The sequence below is a fragment of the Bufo gargarizans genome, chromosome 7 (assembly GCF_014858855.1).
Source record: "Bufo gargarizans isolate SCDJY-AF-19 chromosome 7, ASM1485885v1, whole genome shotgun sequence".
NCBI lineage: Eukaryota > Metazoa > Chordata > Amphibia > Anura > Bufonidae > Bufo > Bufo gargarizans.
In genome coordinates this window covers 114,926,760-114,953,296 of record NC_058086.1, presented here as the reverse complement: position 1 = coordinate 114,953,296, position 26,537 = coordinate 114,926,760, and the positions used below count along the sequence as shown (strand labels likewise).

At 43.4% G+C, this 26,537-nt stretch overlaps 1 protein-coding gene across 1 annotated transcript in view; it reads left to right on the top strand.

Moving 5' to 3' along the window:
- The window catches only part of HMCN1 (hemicentin 1), a 655,003-nt gene that overhangs the window by 464,109 nt on the left and 164,357 nt on the right, over positions 1-26,537 (top strand). The window contains 8 exon segments of the mRNA XM_044300627.1: positions 1,786-1,867; positions 2,425-2,561; positions 3,171-3,312; positions 4,882-5,026; positions 20,306-20,433; positions 21,412-21,568; positions 21,933-22,054; positions 23,842-24,006. Of these exon segments, the coding sequence (XP_044156562.1) occupies positions 1,786-1,867; positions 2,425-2,561; positions 3,171-3,312; positions 4,882-5,026; positions 20,306-20,433; positions 21,412-21,568; positions 21,933-22,054; positions 23,842-24,006 (1,078 nt within the window).

The following is a 26,537-nucleotide window of genomic DNA, read 5'->3' as shown; positions in this document are numbered from 1 at the left end:
AGGTGCGGGTGAATTTGGTCATGGCGGTATAGAGGCAGCAGGGTCACTGGTTGTAGGCTTGTCTGAAGAGGTTTTCAGGTTTCTTTTGAAGGATTCCACTGTAGGTGAGCGTCTGATATGTTGGGGTAGCGAGTTCCAGAGTATGGGGGAAGCACGGGAGAATTCTTGGAGTCGATTGTGGGAAGAGGCGATAAGAGGATAGGAGAGAAGGAGGTCTTGTGAGGATCGGAGAATGCGTGTGGGGATGTATCGGGAAAGTAGCTCAGAGATGTAGGGAGGGGACAGGTTATAGATGGCCTTGTATGTATTTGTTAGTACTTTGAAGTGAATTCGCTGGGCAATGGGGAGCTAGTGAAGGGATTGGCAGAGGGGAGAGGCAGAGGAGTAATAGGGTGAGAGGTGGATTAGTCGGGCAGCAGAGTTGAGGATAGATTGGAGGGGTGCGAGTGTGCTAGATGGAAGGCCACAGAGGAGAGTGTTACAGTAGTCTAGGTGGGAGACGATGAGGGCATGTACAAGCATGCATGTATAGCTTCCTCTATGTATTGCTATGACACTTATGAAAATAGCCAAGTGCACTTCGTAAGTCCTATTTCATAAGTCCCAAACTAGTGGATGAATCAGGCATTGTACATGCATGGTATGCGCTGTATTCACAGCAGTGTCCCATTGCTGAGATAGGAGTTATTTAGGGTTGCCACCTTTCCCAACAAAAAATACCAGGCAACTTAAGGGGTGTGGTTTAACACAGGGTGTGCAGTCCCTGTCATACTGTGGCTCTCCAGGAATATTAAATCCCCCATTAGCGCCCCCAGTAATAGTAATGCACCCAGTAATAGTAATGGCCCTATTAGTGCGCCCCAGAATCAATAATGCCCTCTATTAGTTCCCCCCAGTAAGAATAATGCCCCCCAGTAAGAGTAATGCCCCCATTAGTGCCACCCATTTAGAATAATGCCCCCATTAGTGACCCCCCAGTTAGAGTATTGTGGCCCTCATCCCCTGGGAACCGTCACTTGGGGCCGACACACTGACTGTAGAGTGTTATGTGAGAGTCTGGCAGCTTTTCTGGGTCCGGTAACGGAGACCGGGGGAGAGGGGAGGTGGCGTGATAGGAAAGGAGCGGCCGCCATGCTGTGGGGTGAGGGTTTGCTGCTCTCCTTTAGTAGCGTCTTCATGCTCCTGACCACCAGCAGCCCCTAGGTCTTCGGCTTCCAATCCATCCTGACCGGCGGCCTCATCCTCTTCAGGTTCGAGACGGTCCCAGAGTGCCAGCTGCTCACAGCTCACCGCCGCTCACTCACCGCCAGCTGTCAGGACCGTGAGCGAGCAAGTCGGACAGTCTGCACTGCAGTTTGAAATTAATCTTGTGCCCGGGTCTGTGTAAGGCTTGTACCCGGGCACAGGATTACAAACCAGGACTGTCCGAGTCATTCCCGTAAGGGTGGCAACCCTAGAGTTATTCCCAGGGATCGGACCTGTTCCTATTGGAAATTTATGGCGTATCCTATCGATATGCTGAGAATGTCTAGATGGGCAACCTCTTTGATCCTATGCAACAATAATCTGTCCATCAAAGGGTACGCAATAGAAAGTTTGAACAGTGAATGGCAAGTCATTGAGAAAATGGACGTATGAAATTCCCAATATATGGGCAGATAAATTTTCCATTGGTGTTTTTTAATTTTTTAAATTAGATGTTACACATGCTTTAGCTGCTGATGTATCATATTACATGCATTTAGATATTTTATAATTTCTTCAAAATTTCTTTCATGTTTCCAGGAAGAACACAATGGGCTTTATAGCTGTCTGGTCTCAAATCAAGCTGGAGAAGCTAAAAAAGAATTTGCTGTAACTGTCCACAGTAAGTGCTGGTACATTTGAGTCATAGACCATGCCAACCTTACTTGGAGCTAGATAGATGCACAGTTTTATTGATACTGTTTGCAGAAATGTAAAAATGATTGTTAGTAGTATATAAAAACCTCACCAAATATAAAAATGTATTGTTCTTCTGTAGAACTTATGCTATGTGATATGCAGCAAGGTTCACTTGTGTCCACATGCCAGTCATGCTGGGCAGTCCTTGATTACCCTTCCCAAAACAGCCACACTCCTCAGTTCCTTGTAGTTGATTCCTGTGTCTAGCTTTTTTCCATTTCTGTAGAAACTGGATGAGTGTTTTAAAAATCTGGATATCGTATAGCAAACTCTACCATATGTGCCCTGAATTAAGTATTATTACTGATGTGGCAGAATGCTTGCCAGTGAACTTTCCAAGCTTGCGGCACAATAAGATATTAATCTGGCTGTAGACCGGGACCTGAAGAAAGTAAATGCCAACCACACAGCTGACCAGTTACAGACGACTTACATGTGACCACAATGTACGTGGAGTAAATCCATCTGATTTCTTTATAGTGCCCCCAAGTATTGCAGGCATCGGTAGAATCCATAATATTACTGTTCTGCAAAACAAGCAAATCGTTCTGGAATGTAAATCAGATGCTCTGCCAGCTCCAGAAATCACGTGGATGAAGGACGACAAACCATTAGCGGTAAATAAATACCATGGGGCGGAGGGTGTTTTTGCCTTTGTTTAGGCTGTTGGTGTAACGGTACGGCTACATAGCGACACTGGTTGTGCAACAGCTGTAGTGACTACGATTGCAGGGGCATCGTAGTGTAGTGGTAATTTCATAGAAATGAATGGGGTTGCAACAGGAGTTGCATTTGTGTCGCAACTCAGGGGTGCACCTAGCCTTTCTGCTGCCTGAGGCGAAAACTGAAACGGTGCCCTCTCCCTCCCCAATGCCAATTTGTTAACCTAACCCCTGGCTCTTCAGCTGCCCTCTCTTGCCCCTACCTTGTGCTGCCTGAGGCGATCGCCTCACCTGGCCTCATTGATGGTGCAACCCTGCCGCAATTGCAACCTCTGATTCAGGGGTTGCAGTCGCGACACACATGTGCAACTCACTCTGCAATCCCATTCATTTCTATGGGTTGACCACTACACTGCGAAGCCCCTGCAAACCTGACCGCTACAGTTGTGGCACAACCAGTGTCACCGTATAGCCGTACCCTAAGGTGTGAAGAGATCTACAGTCTCTATGATTTAATGGGTTCAGTTGATCATTATATGGAATAAGCTGTTTTGTCTTCCTCAGGCTAACTTCCGAGTGCACTTTTCACCCGATGCACAATACGTGCACATTGACAGTGCACAGGTGGCAGACACTGGACAATATGCCTGTATTGCTAGCAATGTTGCTGGAAGAAACACCAGAGAATTTCAGCTGAATGTCCATGGTAATGCTTATTTTTCATATTTCAAAAGAAGTTCTAAGTCTTCTGATCAGAGCCAAATCGGTCATGTGGAGCATATATAGGGCATAATGCACTATATATTATACAGGAATACCTAATCATCTAATTCCTATGAGGTGTAGCTGGTTTACATAGAACATAGTAACATAGTTTATAAGGCTTGAAACAAGACATTTGTCCATCCAGTTCGGCCTGTTATCCTACAAGTTGATCCAGAGGAAGGCAAAAAAAAACTAAAAACTGTGAGATAGAAGCCAATTTACCTCACTTTAGGGGGAAAAAATTCCTTCCCGACCCCAATCAGGCAATCAGAATAACTCTCTGGATCAACGACCCCTCTCTAGTAGCTATATCCTGTAATATTATTACACTCCAGAAATACATCCAAGCCCCTCTTGAATTCCTTTATTGTACTCACCATCACCACCTCCTCAGGCAGAGAGTTCCATAGTCTCACTGCTCTTACCGTAAAGAATCCTCTTCTATGTTTGTGTATAAACCTTTCCTCCAGACGTAGAGGATGTCCCCTCGTCACAGTCACAGTCCTGGGGATAAATAGCTGATGGGAGAGATCGCTGTACTGACCCCTGATATATTTATACATAGTTATTAGATCTCCCCTCAGTCGACTTTTTTCTAAAGTGAATAAACCTCATTTTGATAATCTTTCTAGGTACTGTAGTTGCCCCATTCCAGTTATTACTTTAGTTGCCCTTTTCTGAACCCTCTCCAGCTCTGCTATGTCTGCCTTGTTCACAGGAGCCCAGAACTGTACATAGTACTCCATGTGTGGTCTGACTAGTTTGCATCATATTTATCCCATTGTCACTCCACGTGTTGTTGCGTGGTGCCTCCATATGGTTACAAATTTCCTGTTACCATGGAAAAACCTCAAAAAATCTATAACATTCAAGAGATACAAAAGTACAGTACATTATGACACAATCGAGTACCGTATAATGGCTGAGTTAAATTCAGAGTGTGTATGAAGTCATGGATTAGTGGATATCTGCCCCCATCACTTATAATGGGTAATGACAACTTCTCTGAGCACCACGGTAAACTCTCGGTCAGTATGGACCAACTAAATCTTTAAAGTGTTTTTTCCCTCAAGAGACATTTATCACACCTCCACAGGATAGGTGGTAATTGTCTGATTTCTAGGGGCTGGACCTCCACCGATTACTAGAAAGGGGAACCAAGCCTTATGACTGCATAACCATAGTGAAGAGGAGTTTTAATGGAGCAGTGGTCGAGCATGCTCCCTACCTCTCTATTCAATGCCTAGGAGGCTGACAGGAATAGCCGAGCGCTGTATTTGGCTGTCTCCATAAGTCATAAAGACTTTGAATGAAGTGGCAGCATACATATGCGCCTCTGCTCCAAACTTCTCCACAATGTGGTCAGGCAGTCAGCAAGAATGGGAAGTCTGGAATCCCCATTCTAATGATGATGATCAGACATTTAAAAATAAATGGCCATTGTGGGAATACTCTTTTATTTGTGGATGTTTACATGGATTTATTTTCTTTTAATACTTTTTATTATCAGTTCCTCCATCAATAAAAGATGGCCCCGCACTAATAACTACTTTCAGAAATAAACCTGCTACTTTGGATTGCGTGGCTACTGGCATCCCTTCGCCTAGGATATCATGGAGGAAAGATGGCACTATTCTGCATGCAAACAGTGAAAGGTTGGATTCTGAAAAATCTATGATGTGTTATCTTTTTACAGAAAAAATAAAATACGTTTCTAAAACTTCACCATTCAACTTAGGCTTCCTGCACACAAACTTATTTTTTACTGTTCCGTTTTTGCGGATTCCATTTGTGGTCCATATGCGGAACCATTCATTTTAATGGTTATGCAAAAAAAAAAAAAAAAAGAATGTTATGTGAAACACTTGGGGGGAGATTTAAATGAAATCATAAATTACGGAAAGTGCATCCTCTGGCAGTCCATGTACCTAAAATGAAATCTACATCAGCTAGTAGTTGGGGGTAAATCCCAGTTATTATTTATCCCAGAAAACTGATATAAATGACAATAGATCTAACGGGTCCAATGATCCTGCCCACTCCCCATGGATGCCATTACCCCTTTCCACAAAGTGTCAAGGGCGGCGCACAAATGCCACTTGCACAATAGTTTTTGTGCAAGTGTTGATTTAACCACCTCCGGACCGCCTAACGCAGATGTGCGGTCCGGAGGTGGCAGCCCTGCGCTCAACGACGCATATACGCGTCATCTCGCGAGGGCCGGGATTTCCTGTGAACGCGCGCACACAGGCGCGCGCGCTCACAGGAACGGAAGGTAAGCGAGTGGATCTCCAGCCTGCCAGCGGCGATCGCTCGCTGGCAGGCTGGAGATCCGAATTTTTTAACCCCTAACAGGTATATTAGACGCTGTTTTCATAACAGCGTCTAATATACCTCCTACCTGGTCCTCTGGTGGTCCCTTTTGTTAGGATCGACCACCAGAGGACTCAGGTAGGTCAGTACAGTCGCACCAAACACCACACTACACTACACTACACTACACCCCCCCTCCCCGTCACTTATTAACCCCTTATAAACCCCTGATCACCCATGATCACCCCATATAAACTCCCTGATCACCCCCCTGTCATTGATCACCGCCCTGTCATTGATCACCCCCCTGTCAGGCTCCGTTCAGACGTCCACATGATTTTTACGGATCCACGGATACATGGATCGGATCCGCAAAAAGCATACGGACGTCTGAATGGAGCCTTACAGGGGGGTGATCAATGACAGGCGGGTGATCACCCATATACACTCCCTGATCACCCCCCTGTCATTGATCACCCCCCTGTAAGGCTCCATTCAGACGTCCGCATGATTTTTACGGATCCATGGATACATGGATCGGATCCGCAAAACACATGCGGACGTCTGAATGGAGCCTTACAGGGGGTGATCAATGACAGGCGGGTGATCACCCATATACACTCCCTGATCACCCCCCTGTCATTGATAACCCCCCTGTAAGGCTCCATTCAGACGTCCGCATGCGTTCTGTGGATCCGATCCATGTATCCATGGATCCGTAAAAAATCATGCGGATGTCTGAATGGAGCCTTACAGGGGGGGTGATCAGTGACAGGGGGGTGATCACCCTGATTACCCTGATCACCCCCTGTCATTGATAACCCCCCTGTAAGGCTCCATTCAGACGTCCGCATGCGTTCTGTGGATCCGATCCATGTATCCATGGATCCGTAAAAAATCATGCGGATGTCTGAATGGAGCCTTACAGGGGGGGTGATCAGTGACAGGGGGGTGATCACCCTGATTACCCTGATCACCCCCTGTCATTGATAACCCCCCTGTAAGGCTCCATTCAGACGTCCGCATGCGTTCTGTGGATCCATGTATCCATGGATCCGTAAAAAATCATGCGGATGTCTGAATGGAGCCTTACAGGGGGGGTGATCAGTGACAGGGGGGTGATCACCCTGATTACCCTGATCACCCCCTGTCATTGATAACCCCCCTGTAAGGCTCCATTCAGACGTCCACATGCGTTCTGTGGATCCGATCCATGTATCCATGGATCCGTAAAAAATCATGCGGATGTCTGAATGGAGCCTTACAGGGGGGGTGATCAATGACAGGGGGGTGATCAGGGAGTCTATATGGGTGATCACCCCCCTGTCATTGATCACCCCCCTGTCATTGATCACCCCCCCCCCCCTGGTAAGGCTCCATTCAGACATTTTTTTTGGCACAAGTTAGCGGAAATTTTTTGTTTGTTTTTGTTTTTGTTTTTTCTTACTAAGTCTCATATTCCACTAACTTGTGTCAAAAAATAAAATCTCACATGGACGCACCATACCCCTCACGGAATCCAAATGCGTAAACATTTTTAGACATTTATATTCCAGACTTCTTCTCACGCTTTAGGGCCCCTAAAAAGCCAGGGCAGTATAAATACCCCACATGTGACCCCATTTCGGAAAGAAGACACCCCAAGGTATTCCGTGAGGGGCATATTGAGTCCATGAAAGAATGCTGGGTGAGAAAAATATCTTGGTCAAATGCCAACTTTGTATAAAAAAATGGGAAAAGTTGTCTTTTGCCAAGATATTTCTCTCACCCAGCATGGGTATATGTAAAATGACACCCCAAAACACATTGCCCAACTTCTCCTGAGTACGGCGATACCACATGTGTGACACTTTTTTGCAGCCAAGGTGGGCAAAGGGGCACATATTCCAAAGTGCACCTTTCGGATTTCGCAGGCCATTTTTTACACATTTTGATTGCAAGGTACTTCTCACACATTTGGGCCCCTAAATTGCCAGGGCAGTATAACTACGCCACAAGTGACCCCGTTTTGGAAAGAAGACACCCCATGGTATTCCGTGAGGGGCATGGCGAGTTCCTAGAATTTTTTATTTTTTGTCACAAGTTAGCGGAAAATGATGATTTTTCTTTTTTTTTCTTTTTTCCTTACAAAGTCTCGTATTCCACTAACTTGCGACAAAAAATAAAAAATTCTAGGAACTCGCCATGCCCCTCACGGAATACCTTGGGGTGTCTTCTTTCCAAAATGGGGTCACTTGTGGCGTAGTTATACTGCCCTGGCAATTTAGGGGCCCAAATGTGTGAGAAGAACTTCGCAATCAAAATGTGTAAAAAATGCCCTGCAAAATCCGAAAGGTGCACTTTGGAATATGTGCCCCTTTGCCCACCTTGGCAGCAAAAAAGTGTGACACATCTGGTATCGCCGTACTCGGGAGAAGTTGGGCAATGTGTTTTGGGGTGTCATTTTACATATACCCATGCTGGGTGAGAAAAATATCTTGGTCAAATGCCAACTTTGTATAAAAAAATGGGAAAAGTTGTCTTTTGCCAAGATATTTCTCTCACCCAGCATGGGTATATGTAAAATGACACCCCAAAACACATTCCCCAACTTCTCCTGAGTACGGCGATACCAGATGTGTCACACTTTTTTGCTGCCAAGGTGGGCAAAGGGGCACATATTCCAAAGTGCACCTTTCAGATTTTGCAGGCCATTTTTTACACATTTTGATTGCAAAGTTCTTCTCACACATTTGGGCCCCTAAATTGCCAGGGCAGTATAACTACGCCACAAGTGACCCCATTTTGGAAAGAAGACACCCCAAGGTATTCCGTGAGGGGCATGGCGAGTTCCTAGAATTTTTTATTTTTTGTCGCAAGTTAGTGGAATATGAGACTTTGTAAGGAAAAAAGAGAAAAAAAAAATCATCATTTTCCGCTAACTTGTGACAAAAAATAAAAAATTCTAGGAACTCGCCATGCCCCTCACGGAATACCTTGGGGTGTCTTCTTTCCAAAATGGGGTCACTTGTGGCGTAGTTATACTGCCCTAGCAATTTAGGGGCCCAAATGTGTGAGAAGAACTTTGCAATCAAAATGTGTAAAAAATGACCGGTGAAATCCAAAAGGTGCACTTTGGAATATGTGCCCCTTTGCCCACCTTGGCAGCAAAAAAGTGTGACACATCTGGTATCGCCGTACTCAGGAGAAGTTGGGGAATGTGTTTTGGGGTGTCATTTTACATATACCCATGCTGGGTGAGAGAAATATCTTGGCAAAAGACAACTTTTCCCATTTTTTTATACAAAGTTGGCATTTGACCAAGATATTTTTCTCACCCAGCATGGGTATATGTAAAATGACACCCCAAAACACATTCCCCAACTTCTCCTGAGTACGGCGATACCAGATGTGTCACACTTTTTTGCTGCCAAGGTGGGCAAAGGGGCACATATTCCAAAGTGCACCTTTTGGATTTCACCGGTCATTTTTTACACATTTTGATTGCAAAGTTCTTCTCACACATTTGGGCCCCTAAATTGCCAGGGCAGTATAACTACCCCACAAGTGACCCCATTTTGGAAAGAAGACACCCCAAGGTATTCCGTGAGGGGCATGGCAAGTTTTTAGAATTTTTTATTTTTTGTCGCAAGTTAGTGGAATATGAGACTTTGTAAGAAAAAATAAAAAAAATCATAATATAAATAAAATCATCATCATTTTCCGCTAACTTGTGACAAAAAATAAAAAGTTCTATGAACTCACTATGCCCATCAGCGAATACCTTAGGGTGTCTACTTTCCGAAATGGGGTCATTTGTGGGGGTTTTCTACTGTTTGGGCATTGTAGAACCTCAGGAATCATGACAGGTGCTCAGAAAGTCAGAGCTGTTTCAAAAAGCGGAAATTCACATTTTTGTACCATAGTTTGTAAATGCTATAACTTTTACCCAAACCATTTTTTTTTTGCCCAAACATTTTTTTTTATCAAAGACATGTAGAACAATAAATTTGGCGAAAAATGTATATATGGATGTCGTTTTTATTGCAAAATTTTACAGCTGAAAGTGAAAAATGTCATTTTTTTGCAAAAAAATCGTTACATTTTGATTAATAACAAAAAAAGTAAAAATGCCAGCAGCAATAAAATACCACCAAATGAAAGCTCTATTAGTGAGAAGAAAAGGAGGTAAAATTCATTTGGGTGGTAAGTTGCATGACCGAGCGATAAACGGTGAAAGTAGTGTAGTGCCGAAGTGTAAAAAGTGCTCTGGTCATGAAGGGGGTTTCACCTAGCGGGGCTGAAGTGGTTAAAGTGACAAAACTGAGGTCTGCAACTTTTTTACACCCAAAACTGGCAATAAATCTTCCCTTTAGTGTTTAAAGAGGACCTTTCACTCGTATACAAACTAAAAACTAACTCTATCTGTGGGCAGAGAGGCGCCCAGGGGTCCCCCTGCACTTACTAGTATGCCTGGGCGCCGCTCTGTTCGCCCGGTATAGGCTCCGGTGTCTCAGCTCCGTCTGTTGTACTGGACTGATTTTTTGTAGGAGGCGTGTCCCTTGCTGCAGCACTGGCCAATCGCAGCGCACAGCTCATAGCCTGTTCGGACTGAACTTCACGTTTTTTTTTCAGTAAACGTTTGGGTTCAAGTTCGGTGTTCGGCGATTTAATGGCGCTTTTTGAAAGATGGCAGGGCAGCTAATCAACAAGCGTTTAACTCCAGTTGCCTTAGAAGCCATCACAGCCATGCCCACTAATGGCATGGTTGTGATTGGCCAGTGCAGCATGTGACCCAGGCTCTATATAAGCTGGAGTCATGTAGCGCTGCACGTCACTGCTGTTACTAGTGTAGGGAAAGGATGCTGCTGCTGTGAGGAGAGAATAGGAAAGAATCTGATATCAGAACTTGTTGTTAACTCTGCGATCTACAGCGATTTTTTTTATTTTTTTTTGTGGGTGCAATGCAACATTTTTTTACCCTGCCCTGAGCCCAGTGACACAGAAAAATAAGTTTTATCCGTCTGTTAGTTAGGTGTGCATCGGTGGCCATTTTGTGCTAATGCAGTGCACCAGCACTGCATATGTGCCAGGGACAATAATTTAATCCTGTTCTTTTAGTTCAGTGGACAACATATACACAATGTTTAAGTGTACCTGCACTGCATATGTAGAAAAGAGAAAAAAAGGGAGACAGGAGGCCGCGCCTAGTGTGTGTGGCTGTATGGCAGTTTTAAGGAACTATCTATAAGAAGCGCTTACCATTTATTGTTGTGAGGAGTCACAACAACTGTATGAAGCTTTTGCTGGTATTTTCCCGTCCAGCATGCGGGGTCCTGTACTGCTGCCAAGATGTGGCAAGAGAGATGAAGGTTAGAAGATACAAATAGCAGTTTTTTAACCTTTTGTAGTAGCACTGAAACCAGGAGACAATATTCCAGGTAATATTGTTAAAAAGGAAGTAAACTTTTACAGTATTTTAACAGTATTACGCACTACAAAAGGTTCAAAAACTGCTATTTTTATCTTCTGCACAGCATATGTGCCAGATGTAGGGAAATAATATATTTAATCAGGGACCCAGGGGGTGACATATTCACATTTTTTTCTGTAAAGTACCCCTGTGCTGCATATGTAAGTGCAATTAATTCAGTAAATTCATCTGTTAGATTCTGGGGGACAAATAAATTTATTTATTTTTGCTAAAAAGTACAGGGACACTCATGGCGGGGCCCGGTGCAGTGACTCTACTCTAATACACTGGGCCCCACAACTGTTAAACATTCAATCTGATCTATATCTAATTGTATATGCTCTGTACGGTACTTACTGTAGTACAGTAAGTATAGCATTAAGACGGCGCAGACCGGCATCTCCCTCGGTCATGCGCCGCCTGCCGCAGCTCCCTCCTTATGCGCCGCCTGCCCCAGCTCCCTTGGTCATGCGTTGCGAAAAATACAGTAATCAGTAAATCCATCTTTTTCACTGTGGGTGAAAAAAAAAAATCACTTTTTTTTTTCTATAAAGTACCTTTGCGGCCTGCACTGCAAATCTGAATACAACTGGGACATTGTGGGTCAAAAAACCATATATTTTTTCCATAAAGTACCTGTTGCAAATCTGATAGTGAAATATAATCAGTAAATACATCTGTTTCACTGTGGGTGAAAAAAATCACTGCATTTGTTATAGTGAAAGAAAGTCAGTTAAATCCATTATTTATTTTTTTTGCCAGAAAGTACCTTTTTGGCCTGTGAAATATAATCAGTGAAATATAATCAGTAGATACAACTTGGACATTACGGCCAAATAAAATGTTTTTTTCCACCCACAAAGTACCTTTGCTGCCTGTGCTGACTCCAGGCAAATAAATACAGTAAATCGATCTGTAGGATTTATCTGTCTGTTCATTCTGTGAATTGCCTACAGCAATTTTTGGTGGGCGCAATGCAACATCTAAAATAAATATTAGGCTACATGCACACGACCGTGTGTGTTTTGCGGTCCGCAAATTGCGGTTCCGCAAAAAAAAGGATGACATTCCGTATGGCATCCGTTTTTTTTGCGGATCCATGGTAATAATGCCTATACTTGTCCGCAAACTAGAAAAAAATAGGACATGCACTATTTTTTTAGCGGAGCAACGGAACGGACATACTGATGCGGACAGCACACTGTGTGCTGTCCTTGTTTTTTGCGGACCCATTGAAATGAATTGGTCCGCATCCTATCCGCAAAAAAAACGGATCGGACACTGAAACAAAACACGGTCGTGTGCATGTAGCCTTAATGATTTAATACTTAATCCGTCTGTTAGTTAGGTGGGCGACAAACCAATTTTTGAGTGAAGTACACCTGCACCTGCATATGTGCCATGGACAATAATATAATTAATCAGTCTGTGAGTTCAGGGGTTGAAATATTTGCATTGCTGACTATTTTATACTCCTGCTCTACATAGCAGACAGAAAAATAATTTAAAAAAATGTGTCTGTTACATTGTTGGGTGACATTAACTCTTTTTTGGCTGTTTTATATCCCTGCTCTACATAGCAGATAGGGAAATAATTTAAAAATATTAGTCTGTTACATTGTTGGGTAACATTAACCTATTTTTGCAGTTTAAAAACCCCTGCTCTGCATAGGTGACAGGGACCGAAATTTCTAAAATTCGTCTGTTCCATTGGTGGGTGACATTAAGCCATATTTGCCATTGAAAAACCCCTGCTCTGCATAGGTGACAGAAACTTAAATTTCTAAAATTTGTCTGTTCCATTGGTGGGTGAGATTAATCCATTTTTGCCATTGAAAAACCCCTGCTCTGCATTGCTGGCAGGGAACTAAATTTAGTAAAAACATTTGTTACTTCGGTGGGTGACCGCAAAAAATGAGGAGAGCGTCAAATAAGGGACGTGGCCCAGGTCGTGGTGCTGCTAGTGTTGTTGGAGCTCCTGTTGCAGGGAGAGGACGTGGTTGATCTGTGCCAGCTACACGCACAAGTGAAACACCTTCCTCAGATGGGAGTAGGCGACAGAACCTTCAGCGTTATTTGCTAGGCCCGAATGCCGCTCTACGAATGGTGAGGCCAGAACAAGTACAGGCGATAGTAGATTGGGTGGCTGACAGTACCTCCAGTTCCTTTACATTATCTCCCACCCAGTCTCCTGTTGAAACATCAGAGTTGGCACCTGCAGCCCATGGCCATCAGTCTTTCACCTCACCCCCTTGCAAATCAGCCAAGCAATCTGAGCCCCAAGTCATGCAGCAGTCTTTTCTGCTTTTTGATGACTTTGTTAGCAGGGTTTACCAGGGCCATCCACCAATCCCTGCCCCAGAAGTGGAAGAGATGCCCGACCACTTATGTTTCAGGATGAGTACATGGGAGGACCACCGCAGCACATCTCGGATGATGACGAAACACAGGTGCCAACTGCTGTGGCTTTCTGCAGTGTGCAGATCGACAAGGAGGGCAGGGGTGAAGACTGAGTGGAAGATGATGTGGAGGACGATGAGGTCCTCGAGCCCACATGGAATCAAGGTCATGCGAGTGACCTGTGTAGTTCGGAGGAAGAGGCGGTGGTCGCACAGAGCCACCAGCACAGCAAAAGAGGGAGCAGGGTGCAAAAGCGGAGCGGTTGCCCCTAGACAGTACGTCTGCTACTACCCACTGCACCAAGGGACCGAGCACACCAAAGCCAGCTCCAAGGAGTTCCCTGGCGTGGCAGTTCTTCAGAGAATGTACTGACGACAAGACACGAGTGGTTTGCACACCTACCAACCCCTGAATGCCAGCAATTCCAAATTCCCGGCCTTTGAAAATGCTGTCATTCCATCTGGTGGACACGGACAGTTTTAAGAATCTGATGGTGGTGGCTGTCCCACAGTATGTTGTGCCAAGCCGCCACTACTTTTTCAGGTGAGCCATCCCTTCCCTGCACAACCAAGTGGGGGACAAAATCAGGTGTGCACTGGGCAACACCATCTGTGGCAAGGGCCAGCTAATTACGGATACGTGGACCAGTAAGCACGGTCAGGGACATTATATCTCCCTAACAGCACACTGGGTAAATGCAGTGGTGGCTGGGCCTGAGGCGGATAGCAGTTTGGCGCATGTCCTTCCACCACCGAGGATTGCAGGGTGCTTCATTTTGCCTCCTGTTGCTTCCTCCTCCTACTCCGCTTCCTCTATCGCCTCCTCATCCGGTCAGCTTAACACCTTCACCACCAACTTCAGCACAGCAAGGGGGAAACAACAGCAGGCAGTTTTGAAACTTTTCTGTTTGGGGGACAAACCCCACACCGCGCAGGAGCTGTGGACGGGCATGGAACAACAGACCGATGAGTGGTTGGTGCCAGTGAGCCTCAAGCCCAGCCTGGTGGTGTGCAATAATGGGTGAAATCTCATAGCAGCTCTGGGCCTAGCCGGTTTAACGCACATCCCTTGCCTAGCGCATGTGCTAAATTTAATTTAATAACTTGTCCCACATTTCCACCCTGTCAGATTTCCCTCCCTTGGATGCGGTATCCCTTTCTCAGGCCCCCTCTCTGGAATGGAACCCTGATTCCCCGTTACCCATAGGTGCATAAAAGAAAATTGAAAGTTGATAAGGAAGATATCCAATTGGATCGTGGACATCACGGGGACGTGCGATCATGCAGAAGTTATCTAGAGTCAACAAAGCGGCAGCAGGGCCTCTCCTGTATAACGTTTCCTCATCCAAAATACCACAGTGACATTCCCTGTAATTTTTTATTACTCATTCCAATAACAGGGCATCTTAAGAGTCCTGATTACCCGTGATCACAAATGGTAGCAGGGATCTCAAGTCTCCCAGACGTTCAGGGAGTCTCCCGCTATTAGATAGCGGCTCCCTGACGCCCGCATGTGAAACAATATATCCCGGAAAGGTTTACTCGCAGTAAACCTTTCCGGCAACCTGTAGCAGTGTCCCCTTCTCGGCGCGTGCGCACAGTGCAAGAAGAAGCCGATGCCAGCAGTCCGCAACTGAGAGGCGGCACTGAGGAGTAGAAGGCGGCGCTGGGCACGAACGGCGATGCGTGCGGCCGGGCACCATGCATCCACAGACCTCCCCTGCTTGGGCACCTTAATTCAATGATTGGCAGGTTAGTAAAACCTGTGTTTCCGCAGAATAAAGCCACAAATAGCTTTTATAAGGCCACCTTAGAAATCAGAATGCTACCCTGGACATGAGCATATGTTTAGCTCACAGGGCTTATAGGTGGTGACAGAATCCCTTTAATCATATACATAAATATGATAATTTGGAGCAGGGTAATGAGCCCAGTCCTCCACACCATAGAGCAAAGTGTGCATATACTGCATATGTTTGGAAAATGTAATAAAAAGTTTGTGAAAGAAAAAATAATGAAAACCTCACAGAAATGAGAAGTGCACCTCCCTGAAATCAGTTTTTGCAGGTTGGGATGTCTGTGGTAGGCGCATAAAAGAACATCGAGAGATGATAGGGAAGATATCCAATTGGATCGTGGACGTCATGGGGATGTGTGACATGGTTGAGCAGTCAACTTCTGGATCTCCAAATTGAGCTTGCCCTTTACACCTTGGAGGTGCTGGCCTGCCCTGCAGCCAGTGTATTGTCTGAATGTCTGTTTAGCATAGCAGGAGGGGGTTATCACAGACAAACGCAGCCGCCTGTCCACAGCCAATATGGACAAACTCACGTTCATTAAAATGAACCAGGCATGGATCCTACAGGACTTTCCGTACCTTGTGCAGAATAGACATGTATACCGGCCTCACACAGCCATTTTTGTACTCCAGGGCACTTTCTCTTTGTTTTATTTTTTATATTTCCCAATGTTTTGGGGTCTACCCAAATTTGAAAAAAATAATAATAATTATAAATAAATAATAATAAAAAAAACATTGTTGGCTGCCTTCTCCTCCAACGCCGCTTCCACCTACACCGCCACATCCACCGCCTCCTCAACCTCCTACTCCATATGGACCTCCTCCTCCTAGATCAAAATTATTATTTTTTATTTTTATGTATTTTATGTTAAGTCATGTCCCTATTCACATTTGTTTGCAGAGCACTTGCCAGATCACTTGCCATGCTCTTAACCACATTTTGCTGCCTTTTGCAGCCCTCTAGCTCTTTCCATGACTTTTTTCAGAGCCATTTTAGTGTTCAAAAGTTCGGGTCCCCATTGACTTCAATCGGGTTCGGGTTCAGGGTCAAGTTCGGGTCCCGAATATCCAGGTGTCCGCTCAACTCTAATCAGGAGTTCTTTCTCACAGTCACGAAAGTTGCTGCTAACCATTTTCTGCAGTCACAGGAAACTTCTAGCAGCTTGAAAAATGTAGCAAAAGTGAACTACGACTGTATTGCGCGCGCAATACGTGCTTATTACATTGCCGATTTTCGCTATCAAGAAAATAAAGACTGGAGATTGCGAATTCTAGAATTTGCTAATTTATGAAGAATATTAGGCCGAAAATGTGTGAAATATGGTGAAAACGAATATTGCCTATGCTGCTCATCACTATTAAAGGGGTTCTGCACTTTGTTTAAACTGATAATCTATCCTCTGGATCAGCTGTTTGAATGGAGCTTAGTCCCGCCCAGGCCAGTTGATACAACTTGTGACGTCACTCGGCCAGCGGTAAACAGTGAGAAGGCCGCGGCGCTGCTGGAGCGCCGCTGCCTTCTCAAACAGCTGATCGGCGGGGGTCCCGGGTGTCGGACCCCTGCCGATCAGAAGCTGATGATCTATCCAGAGGATAGATTATCAGTTTAAACAAAGTGCAGAACCCCTGTAATATGCTGCAGATTTCACCTTTTGCAATGCATAGGAGGAAATCTGCAGCACAATCCACATCAGAATCAGCATGTATCCTGTGTAGATTGTGCTTTAGATCCATGGCAAAATGCACAGCATGTTCTCCACACCAAAATACTTCCTGAATGAACATAGTCTGTAGGTTTCTCAGGGGAAAATTTAGGGTCACCATTGACAGACATAATGACAACCATCTGGAAATGAAATGGAAATATGTGCTTAAATGGGTTTTGCCATTAGAGTCAAACCTCTTCAGAATGTGACTTTAGGTCAAAAACTGTTGATTTGATTGGGGATAGCTGCCCCAGCCATGGTCTCTGCAAGGGCAACAAAGTATTAAGTAGGATACAATTCCACAGTGCGTTTTACAGTGTTACGGTTGTAAGTACCGACGGTCCGTATGAGCTTCAGATGGCTGTTGTAAGCTAATGAAGACTGCACGGTTTAGTTGGTCTGTATTTATAATGGCTGTGCAGCATGTTCAATACCACGTGGCCATTAACAATGCAGACTGACTAAACAGTGCTGTCATCATTAGTCAGCAAGAGCCAGGTGTGTCCGATTCCGGCTTCTGGTACTCGACTGTGACACAACTGTGAAATCATCACCCTGGGTGGTCATGCCCTTACATTGCAGCTCCCATTCTGAAAGACTATTCGAGCCTGCCAGAATGGGAGCTTCACATGCAGAGAGCCTCTCCATTCTGGCTGATAGAAGGTAGAGGGTGTCTAATAAGCACATGGACAGGGGTTGTTTTCATCAGATAATCCCTTTAACCAGTGCTGGACTGCCAGTCTGTGCTTATATCTGTAAAGAATAAATCAAGGCAACTGGACGTACTGTAGATTTCTTGAAAACGTTTCACTCGTTCTTCCAACGAGCTTTCTCAATTCTGAGTGATTGTACAAAAATCCTGGGAAAAATATGTAACTGAATCCACATCTGGTAATCATACCCAGCATTGGGTCAAAGGTGTTGATTCCATTATCCTAATTGGAGTCAGTAGGTGATAAAGACTTGCCAGAAAAAGGTGTCAAGACAGCATTGTATGTGGCAGACAATAGATGTCTAACCCCCCCCACCTCTATTCAAGCTTGGCTTCTCCATTTTTACGTAGATGGCCTCCTTAACGCCTCGTTTGTACCAATCGGCCTCCTTATCCAAAACACGTACTTGACTGTCTTCAAAGGTGTGACCTGTTCCTTTTAGATGTAAGTACATGGCTGAATCTTGACCAGAGGTTTTGGCTCTTCTATGCTGAGCCATACGCTGATGTAGTTGTTGTTTTGTTTCCCCGATATACAGTTCTGAGCATTCCTCATTGCACTGGACTGCGTACACAATGTTGTCCATCTTGTGTTTAGGCGTTGGGTCTTTGGGGTGAACCAGTTGTTGCCTCAGTGTGTTGCTGGGTTTAAAGCAAACAGGAATGGGTACCCAATGCTGGGTATAATAACCAGATGTGGATTCAGTTACATATTTATTCCCAGAATTTTTGTACAATCACTCAGAATTGAGAAAGCTCGTTGGAAGAACGAGTGAAACGTTTTCAAGAAATCTACAGTACGTCCAGTTGCCTTGATTTATTCACCTAATTTATGACGAGGCGCACGAGTTGCAGAGAGAGCAGAGCCTCTAGATATATGACAGCAATGCCTCCGTTGCTCCTGGAGGCTCATTTACATATATAAAACTTTTTCTTAGCAATGTGTGCGCACTAGTGTTGAGTGAATGCTTCGTGGTAGCAAGCCGATTTTCCCTGAAATGGTGTAAAAAACAAAAACAAATCATACCTATGTACCTCATTTGGTGGGCTGGCCACTGCCATCTTGATTGAAGATCTCGCACGAAATCCCATGCGCGGTAACTTCAGATCCTCGACAAGATGACGGCGGCCAGCCCATTGTGAGTAAATAGATGAGGTGGGTATGATGTAATTTATTATTTTTTTATTTTTATTTTACACTGTATAATTACTGTCAGATGCCGCGATCAGCTACTGTATGAATGTGGCATCTGAGGGGTGCAATGCATTGCACCCACTACTTACAAAGAAATGCGCTTTGTGACGAAGTAATTCGTCACAAAAGCTAATTTTTTTGCAAAGTTTGATGAAGGAGCCGAATCAAATTTTTGAATACTTCGCTCATCTCTAGCGGGCACATTTGAACAACACAGATCCCTTAGGCTGCCAAGCGCACATGTAACATGTCAGCCAGTTTCATAGGTACAAATCTGCTGACGGATGCCCTTTAAAACATAAGGGTGCCTTCTCTAACAGCTGATCACCGGTGGTCTCGGGTATCGTACCCCACCGATCAAATACTGATGACCTGCCCAGAGGTTAACCCTTTTGAAGTATTAAGGCTACTTTTACACTGGGGTTTTGGTTTCCGCTTGTGAGATCCGTTCAGGGCTCTCACAAGCGGTCCAAAACCGATCAGTTTTGCCCTAATGCATTCTGAATGGAAAAGGATCCGCTCAGAATGCATCAGTTTGCCTCTGTTCCGTCTCTATTCCGCTCTGGAGGCGGACACCAAAACTTGACGATGCCGAGGCAAACAGATCCATCCTGACACACAATTTAAGTCAATGGGGACGGATCCGTTTTCATTGACACAATGCAAAACGGATCCGCCCCCCCATTGACTTTCAATGGTGTTCAAGACGGATCTGTTTTGGCTATGTAAAAGTGTGAAAGTAGTCTAATTCACTCATTCTGGAGAATTCTACAAGTGAGATATATATCACTTAGTTCCCACTGAGACTGTTATAAAGAACAGTGCACACCCTTGTCAATTTTTTGGACATAAAAATAAAGTCACCAAAAAGGAAAGCAAAAATGATTTACATAACAGAATAGAACAGAAAAAAAGTTTTAGTGCTAGTACAAAAGAGAAATAGAAAATGTGTCTGGTCAGCAAAGGGGGTAAATAGTCAGGTCTTGAAGTGGTTAAAGGCTATGCACACCTTTGTAAAAAAATAATGTTTTTCATTTGTCAACTTGGCCTTGAGTAAAATGTGTCTATTGTTTTGTGTCTACAGCTTCTAGGCCGTTCTATTTGTCTCCATGGTAACAGAAGTAGTGTGATCTTACAGTCATACGTGCTCTTGCTGACCTACCAAATGTGTGTTATCAAGTAGTAGGGAACAGGTGGAAGAGAATGGGACTTCAGGGTTCAAACTGTAGAGAGTTTTTTTTTATAGTCTGTTCTGTTTCCATGGAAACACATATGTCCGCAAATCAGCTGTAGACACAAACAAGGAATTTCTATGTAAAGGATGTATTAAATAACCTGATGTGTTGTTCATTTTAGGTATACCATTTCAGGATCTGGTTCACTGTACTTTCCACTAACAGACATCACAGACTCTGGTCATTATGTCTGCTTGGCAACTAATGTGGCAGGGTCTAGCCAGAGGAAAACTGAGCTTCTAGTATATGGTATGTATGTAAGTGAACAAAAGACATACAGTGGAGCAGATTTACTAATCCTGTCCAGACCTGCCCCACATTTCTACAGTGGCCCAGTCTGGATGAGAAATGACTCTCTAACAACTATTGGTTGTCTATGTTTTAGATATCATTTTAGCAATAGGACGCATATTAGGCCCCACCTTCCCACAAAGCCACACCCTCTTTCCTACTACGCCACCACCTTCTTGGACTAGGCACATATCATTTCTCTAAACCTGGATTGACACAATTATGCAAAGAGAGAAAGGTGCACGCAAATCAAGGCCATTTGGGTCATTGCATGTGAAACAACCCGGGCCAGCTACTGTAGAAAAAGCACATTTAGCATCTACTGAGCCCATACTGAATATATGCTGTCTGTAGTGCCTCTGCATGTATATTTTAAAGTTTTTTTTAAGATTTTAATATGCAAAGCTGTATGCCGTGTCACAAGGAGAAGAACTATTCTCTGCTACCTGCCAAACGGTTGCACACACAAATGCTTTTTGGGTTATCACCTGTGAAAACTCTTTTCATTGAGCTTTTTCTTGCTGACTGATTGCAGAAGGTCATGCAGTTGGGGGGTGGGTGATCAGCAGCTATTAGCCAAGGTGTCGCTTGCATTGGTGTCCACCAAGTTCTACAGAGTGATGTATGTTCTGTAGACTTCTAATCAGAAGACCTCTTTCTATAACCTCAGAATGCCCTAAAACACATTGTTGGGATTTGTTGACATGTGAATATAAATCTTACATACATATGAATGGGTTTCTGTAGCGTTTACATAGAATTTTCCAAACTCGTTCCTGATGTATGGGGTGCAGACATTTCTTCAATAAATCTGCCACATGTGAATATATCCTTACATGAAGCAAAATATTCAGGTGAATCTCAGAATGCTCAGAAAAGTAGTATATTTTGGTAAGCTGATAAATGTGCTTTTGTGTCCCTGCAATTGTTCTTCAGAGCCTCCATCTATATCACCTGGTACCAAAAACATCACGGTGGTGGTCAATAAGCAAACAACACTGAGCTGTGATGTTACAGGCACTCCTAAACCATTGGTGGAATGGAAGAAAAACGGGAACCTCCTTAGTACAGACATCAGCCAGAATATTTACAGGTACATTGACCTTGCGCCTCAGTGAAGGAATGAGATTGATATGTTCTATAAAGTGAGACATTTATCATGGAACCACAATTGATTAAATTGTACAGTGGAATATAAAAATTAGATAGTTACATCGAGGTATCTTATAAAGGACTATGAGGAAGAGTTTTCAAACTAGTGTAAAGTAGAACTGGCTTAGTTGCCCATAGATTCCAAGTGGAATCTGATTGGTTGCTATGGGCAACTAAGCCAGTTCTACTTTACACCAGTTTGATAAATGACCCCAATATCTTTTTAGTAATTTAGTTATTTGGATGCAGGGTGTTTCATACACTATATATATATGTATTGTGCATTAATATGGATTTTTTTGCAGACTTCTTTCTTCAGGATCACTCATCGTGATTTCTCCAACTGTAGACGACACTGGAACATATTTGTGTTCTGCTTCAAATGATGCTGGCCATGATGAACTTGAGGTCTCTTTAACAGTACTTGGTAAGAAAATGTTCAGAATATGTCCTTATAGAAAGACTACATAATAACACCGCCCAGCAGGGGTGGATTGGCCATAGACTTTACAGGGAAATTTCCCGGTGGGCTGGTGGCCAGGGGGCCACCCAAGCCATCCCCTCTGCCGCTGATCTGGTACATAATGAGCTCTCAGGGGTAATTAGCACTGTGGGAATCAGAAATTCATGTACCCCACCAGCGACCGCATATGAACTCTAAAATTACATCTAATGATGGCCACAACAGAAGGACACCTTTGGAGCAGTATATTGTGCTGCTCTGTGGTATATGTTTCTGCTTGGACAGTATTTTGCGCTATGGTATTGCTGGCTCTGCCTATATGTTGCCCTGCCTTCTATCAATTTGGATAAAAAAAGGCGGGAGGGGGGTAGGGTGTGTGTACACTCCCAGTGCCTCTCCAAGTAGACCCTGGAAAATGCGCCAATCAAAATAGCAGTTGGTGGGAAAGAAAGGAGGGTGGGTGGTAGGCTAGGTCACAGATGGTGGCAGAATGGGTTGTGGACATTAATGGGCAAAAAATAAAAAATATATAAAAAAACAATAAGAAGCAATAGAATAAAATAATTACTCAACAAATATTAATCAGCAATAGTGAAGCCGTTTAAAAATAGTGTGTATCTAAAAAATTTGTGGGAGACAGGAAGGGGGGGGGGGGAGTGACGTAAAATTAAAAGTATTGGAATAAAAATAAAAATGAAATGTAATGTGGTGTAAAAGTCGCCGCCTGGGTGGCGAATGGATGTACAGGTGAATACACTTCGGTGTGTCTGCACAATAAGATGTTACTCACTTCACGGGGGGGGGGGGTGTTTACTCGGATAAGCATAATACACCGGTAAGCCAATACCCCCCCAGCCAGGTTGGCCTCTAGATGGTGAAAGATGAAGGCAGCCACAGTCAGGAAGCTGCTGTTCAAATTTATTTTATTCGTGTTTAAAAAATGTATAAAACCTTGTAGTGGAGGGGATCACTTAGTGGGAAAGCAGCGCACTTTTCCATGTGTTAATTGTACTTTGTCCACACGTAACACAACTACAAAGAATACCAGCCCAGAGAGCAAGATGGGATGTAAATGAAGAAGATTTAATAATCTTGAACTAGCATACTAGCTGTGTTACATAGATAGCATTTAGTCTGAATGGCTGCCTGTAAGGGCTCATTCACACGACCGTATGAATGGGTCTGCATCCATTGTCCATTCCATGGTCCCACAAAAGAGAGAGAACAAGTCCTATTCTTGTCTGTTTTATGGACAAGAATAGGCATTTCTATAATGGGCCCCCCTTTCCGTTCCGCACACGGATGGTATCCGTGTTTTTCCGGTTGTCTGAATGAGCCCTAATACTACATTTTTACACCCTGTTAAACCTTCCTCCAGCAAATTCAGCTGTTTATCAGGGCTCTCAGTGGCTCTTACAGCAAAAGAGTTGTCTGCAACGCCCCTTTTTGCCACTCTTGGGGTATATTCATACATGGCAGATTTGTTGCAGATTTGTCTACAAATGGACATCGTCTTCATTCATCAGAATGGAGTCGTTTCATCAGAAGGTATTTGGATTTCTGCAATTGTTTGCACTCTTCTTAATGAAAATGGAATACGCTATTTCCCTGAAATGCTGATACATAGAACAGTTGTGAGACAGTGTTGGTGGCCATGTTATGGATCTAAGACATCTTGTCTTGATTGTAGTGAATGACTAACTGAGACAATAAGTGCAGTAAGCATGTATGTCATTGTATTCCTCATTTAGTGCCTCCTTCTATCGCTGATGAAGCTACAAATATCTTTGTGAGTAAATCATCACCTGCTCTACTCCCCTGTACTGTATATGGTGTTCCACACCCAGCGGTCTATTGGTCAAAGGATGGAATATTTCTCCCTGCTGAAGAAGAAAGCTTCAGGATATTGGCTTCTGGTAGGACTGGTTAAGTTGAACACAGTAAAATGGCAGTTTTGAATGATCAAATTTGACTTAAAGGGAACCTGTCACCAGTTTTATGGTGTTCTAACTAAGGGCAACATAAATAAGTGACTGATTCTATTAGCACAATGCTGGGTCACTTTCCTTAATTGACCCAGTCAATCTGCCAACATCTTGTATTGAAAAGCTCCAGGTGATAATGATGATTCATGAATATTCATGAGCTCCTGACTCTCCCTGCCTACCTGCTGCTGAATGACAGTTTGTTTCCATAGGAACCAGCAGCAGGTGGGCAGGGGAGTGGCTATAGTTCTGAATTAAATATACGCTGGACTCAATGACATCACGCCGGACTCGAATCAGCTCATTAGCATGCGGCATGTGGCATCTTTGTGTGTATATTATGAGGTAACCATCTGTCACACCAGCAAGTGAATACATCTAAGGTACTTTTTTAGTAGTTAATGATTGTATATAATTAGTTAGATTATAATCAAATATCCACATGACAGGTTCCCTTTAAGAAAGTATTTAAATGGCAATTCTTTGAATTTCAAAGGTATTATGTAGAAATATTTATTTTTGCATAGCAAACATCAATTTATGTCTGGTCAGAAACTAGTTCCTTACAGAATTTTACCACATTAAAGGGAATCTGTCACACTAGTTTTATTCTGACCTACAGTACAGACCAAAAGTTTGGACACACCTTCTCATTCAAAGAGTTTTCATTATTTTCATGACTATGAAAATTGCAGATTCACACTGAAGGCATCAAAACTATGAATTAACACATGTGGAATTATATACATAACAAAAAAGTGTGAAACAACTGAAAATATGTCATATTCTAGGTTCTTCAAAGTAGCCACCTTTTGCTTTGATTACTGCTTTGCACACTCTTGGCATTCTCTTGATGAGCTTCAAGAGGTAGTCACCTCAAATGGTCTTCCAACAGTCTTGATGGAGTTCCCAGAGATGCTTAGCACTTGTTGGCCCTTTTGCCTTCACTCTGAGATTTTATCCACTTCCTCTTCTGCTATATAGTTGCTTCTCTGTTGTGACCTGCTGTTGCCATGAATAAATTCTATAGGGGTGGATAAAAAAAGTGTACCATACAGTACCAGCCAAGTAATTAAAATGTAGCAGTGAAGCCATTACACCCCCTAAATAAATTCTGACCAGAACCCCTAAACTAACACAGACCGCAGACAATACCCCAAAATTAATTTAGACCACAGACCAGACACTAGAATGAATTTAGATTGCAGATGACCTGATATTAATATAGAACCCTAAATTGAAGATTAGACCGCAAATTTACTACATACCTCACAGCAGACCCTATAAACTAATACAGATCTCAGACTAGACCGTACAATTAATTCAGAAAACAGAAACCTGTCTAGACTGCAAAATTTATTTACATCTCAGACCAAATAAATACAGACCCAGGACAGACACCAAGATAAATACAGATCTCAAATCACACCCCTTAAACAAATACAGACTGCAGACCAGACCCATAAATTAATACAAACCCCATAATTTAGACCCCAGAAAAACTCCCTTATTGAATACATACTTTAGTGTAGAGCAAAAAAAGTTACATCCCAACCCACTCCTCTTTCCCTTGCCAGAAGGTGATCATGGAGAGAGGATCATAAGTGATGCCAGTAATGCAAATCCAATCCAATAGATGATGGACGCATTTACCACTACTTACCCCAGTTTTCTGGTACAAGAATGCCTGAAACCTATGCTAGATCCTAGCTGGTGGAACTTCTAGATTCTGGCACCCAGACTAACCAAGTTGCTCCAGAATTATAAAAGAAGTTTTGCCACCTTTAAATGTTGTTTTAATATAATTCAGCATGAACACCAGTTGCTCTTCTAATTTACTTTATTTTTCAAATATGCTCTGTTTGTGAGATATTTCATTATAGTGATGACTCCTGGTCTGAATAGAAAGGTGCATGTCTACCTACTGAAGTGGTCACACATGCTCAGGTCCATCTTTCAACTGTTACCAGGGATATCTACTTTTAGAAGCTAGGACAGTTACAGGGAGAAAACTGTAACAGAAAGGACATGCCCCCTGTGCTATGATAGTGAGAGAGCAGCTGGAAGGACATGGGGGAGCTGCCAGCCTGAAAAAATCTAGCAGAGCAATTGGAGCAATAAATGAGAGAGCTCTTGATCCATGTCAGGTACCGGGCTGGTTCTAGCTTTCTTAGAAAGATTTTGTCATGTGCTATGTCTGGTTTTTGGCATAACCCATTTAAAGAAAATCACCTATTGTTTAAAATCACATTTTTAAGTTAAATACATTTTTAAAGAATTTTGGTGATTATTTTTCAGTTTTCATGTGACTATATATTATTTTTAATTTCCCATGACTTTATATAAAACATATCCTAAAATCCAGCAGTTTTTGCTTTTTCCATTAAGCAGAAGTATAGGTGCTACTTCTTGTTCTGTAGATATCACTTTTCCGCAGTCATCTCATTATCATTGTGGGCAGG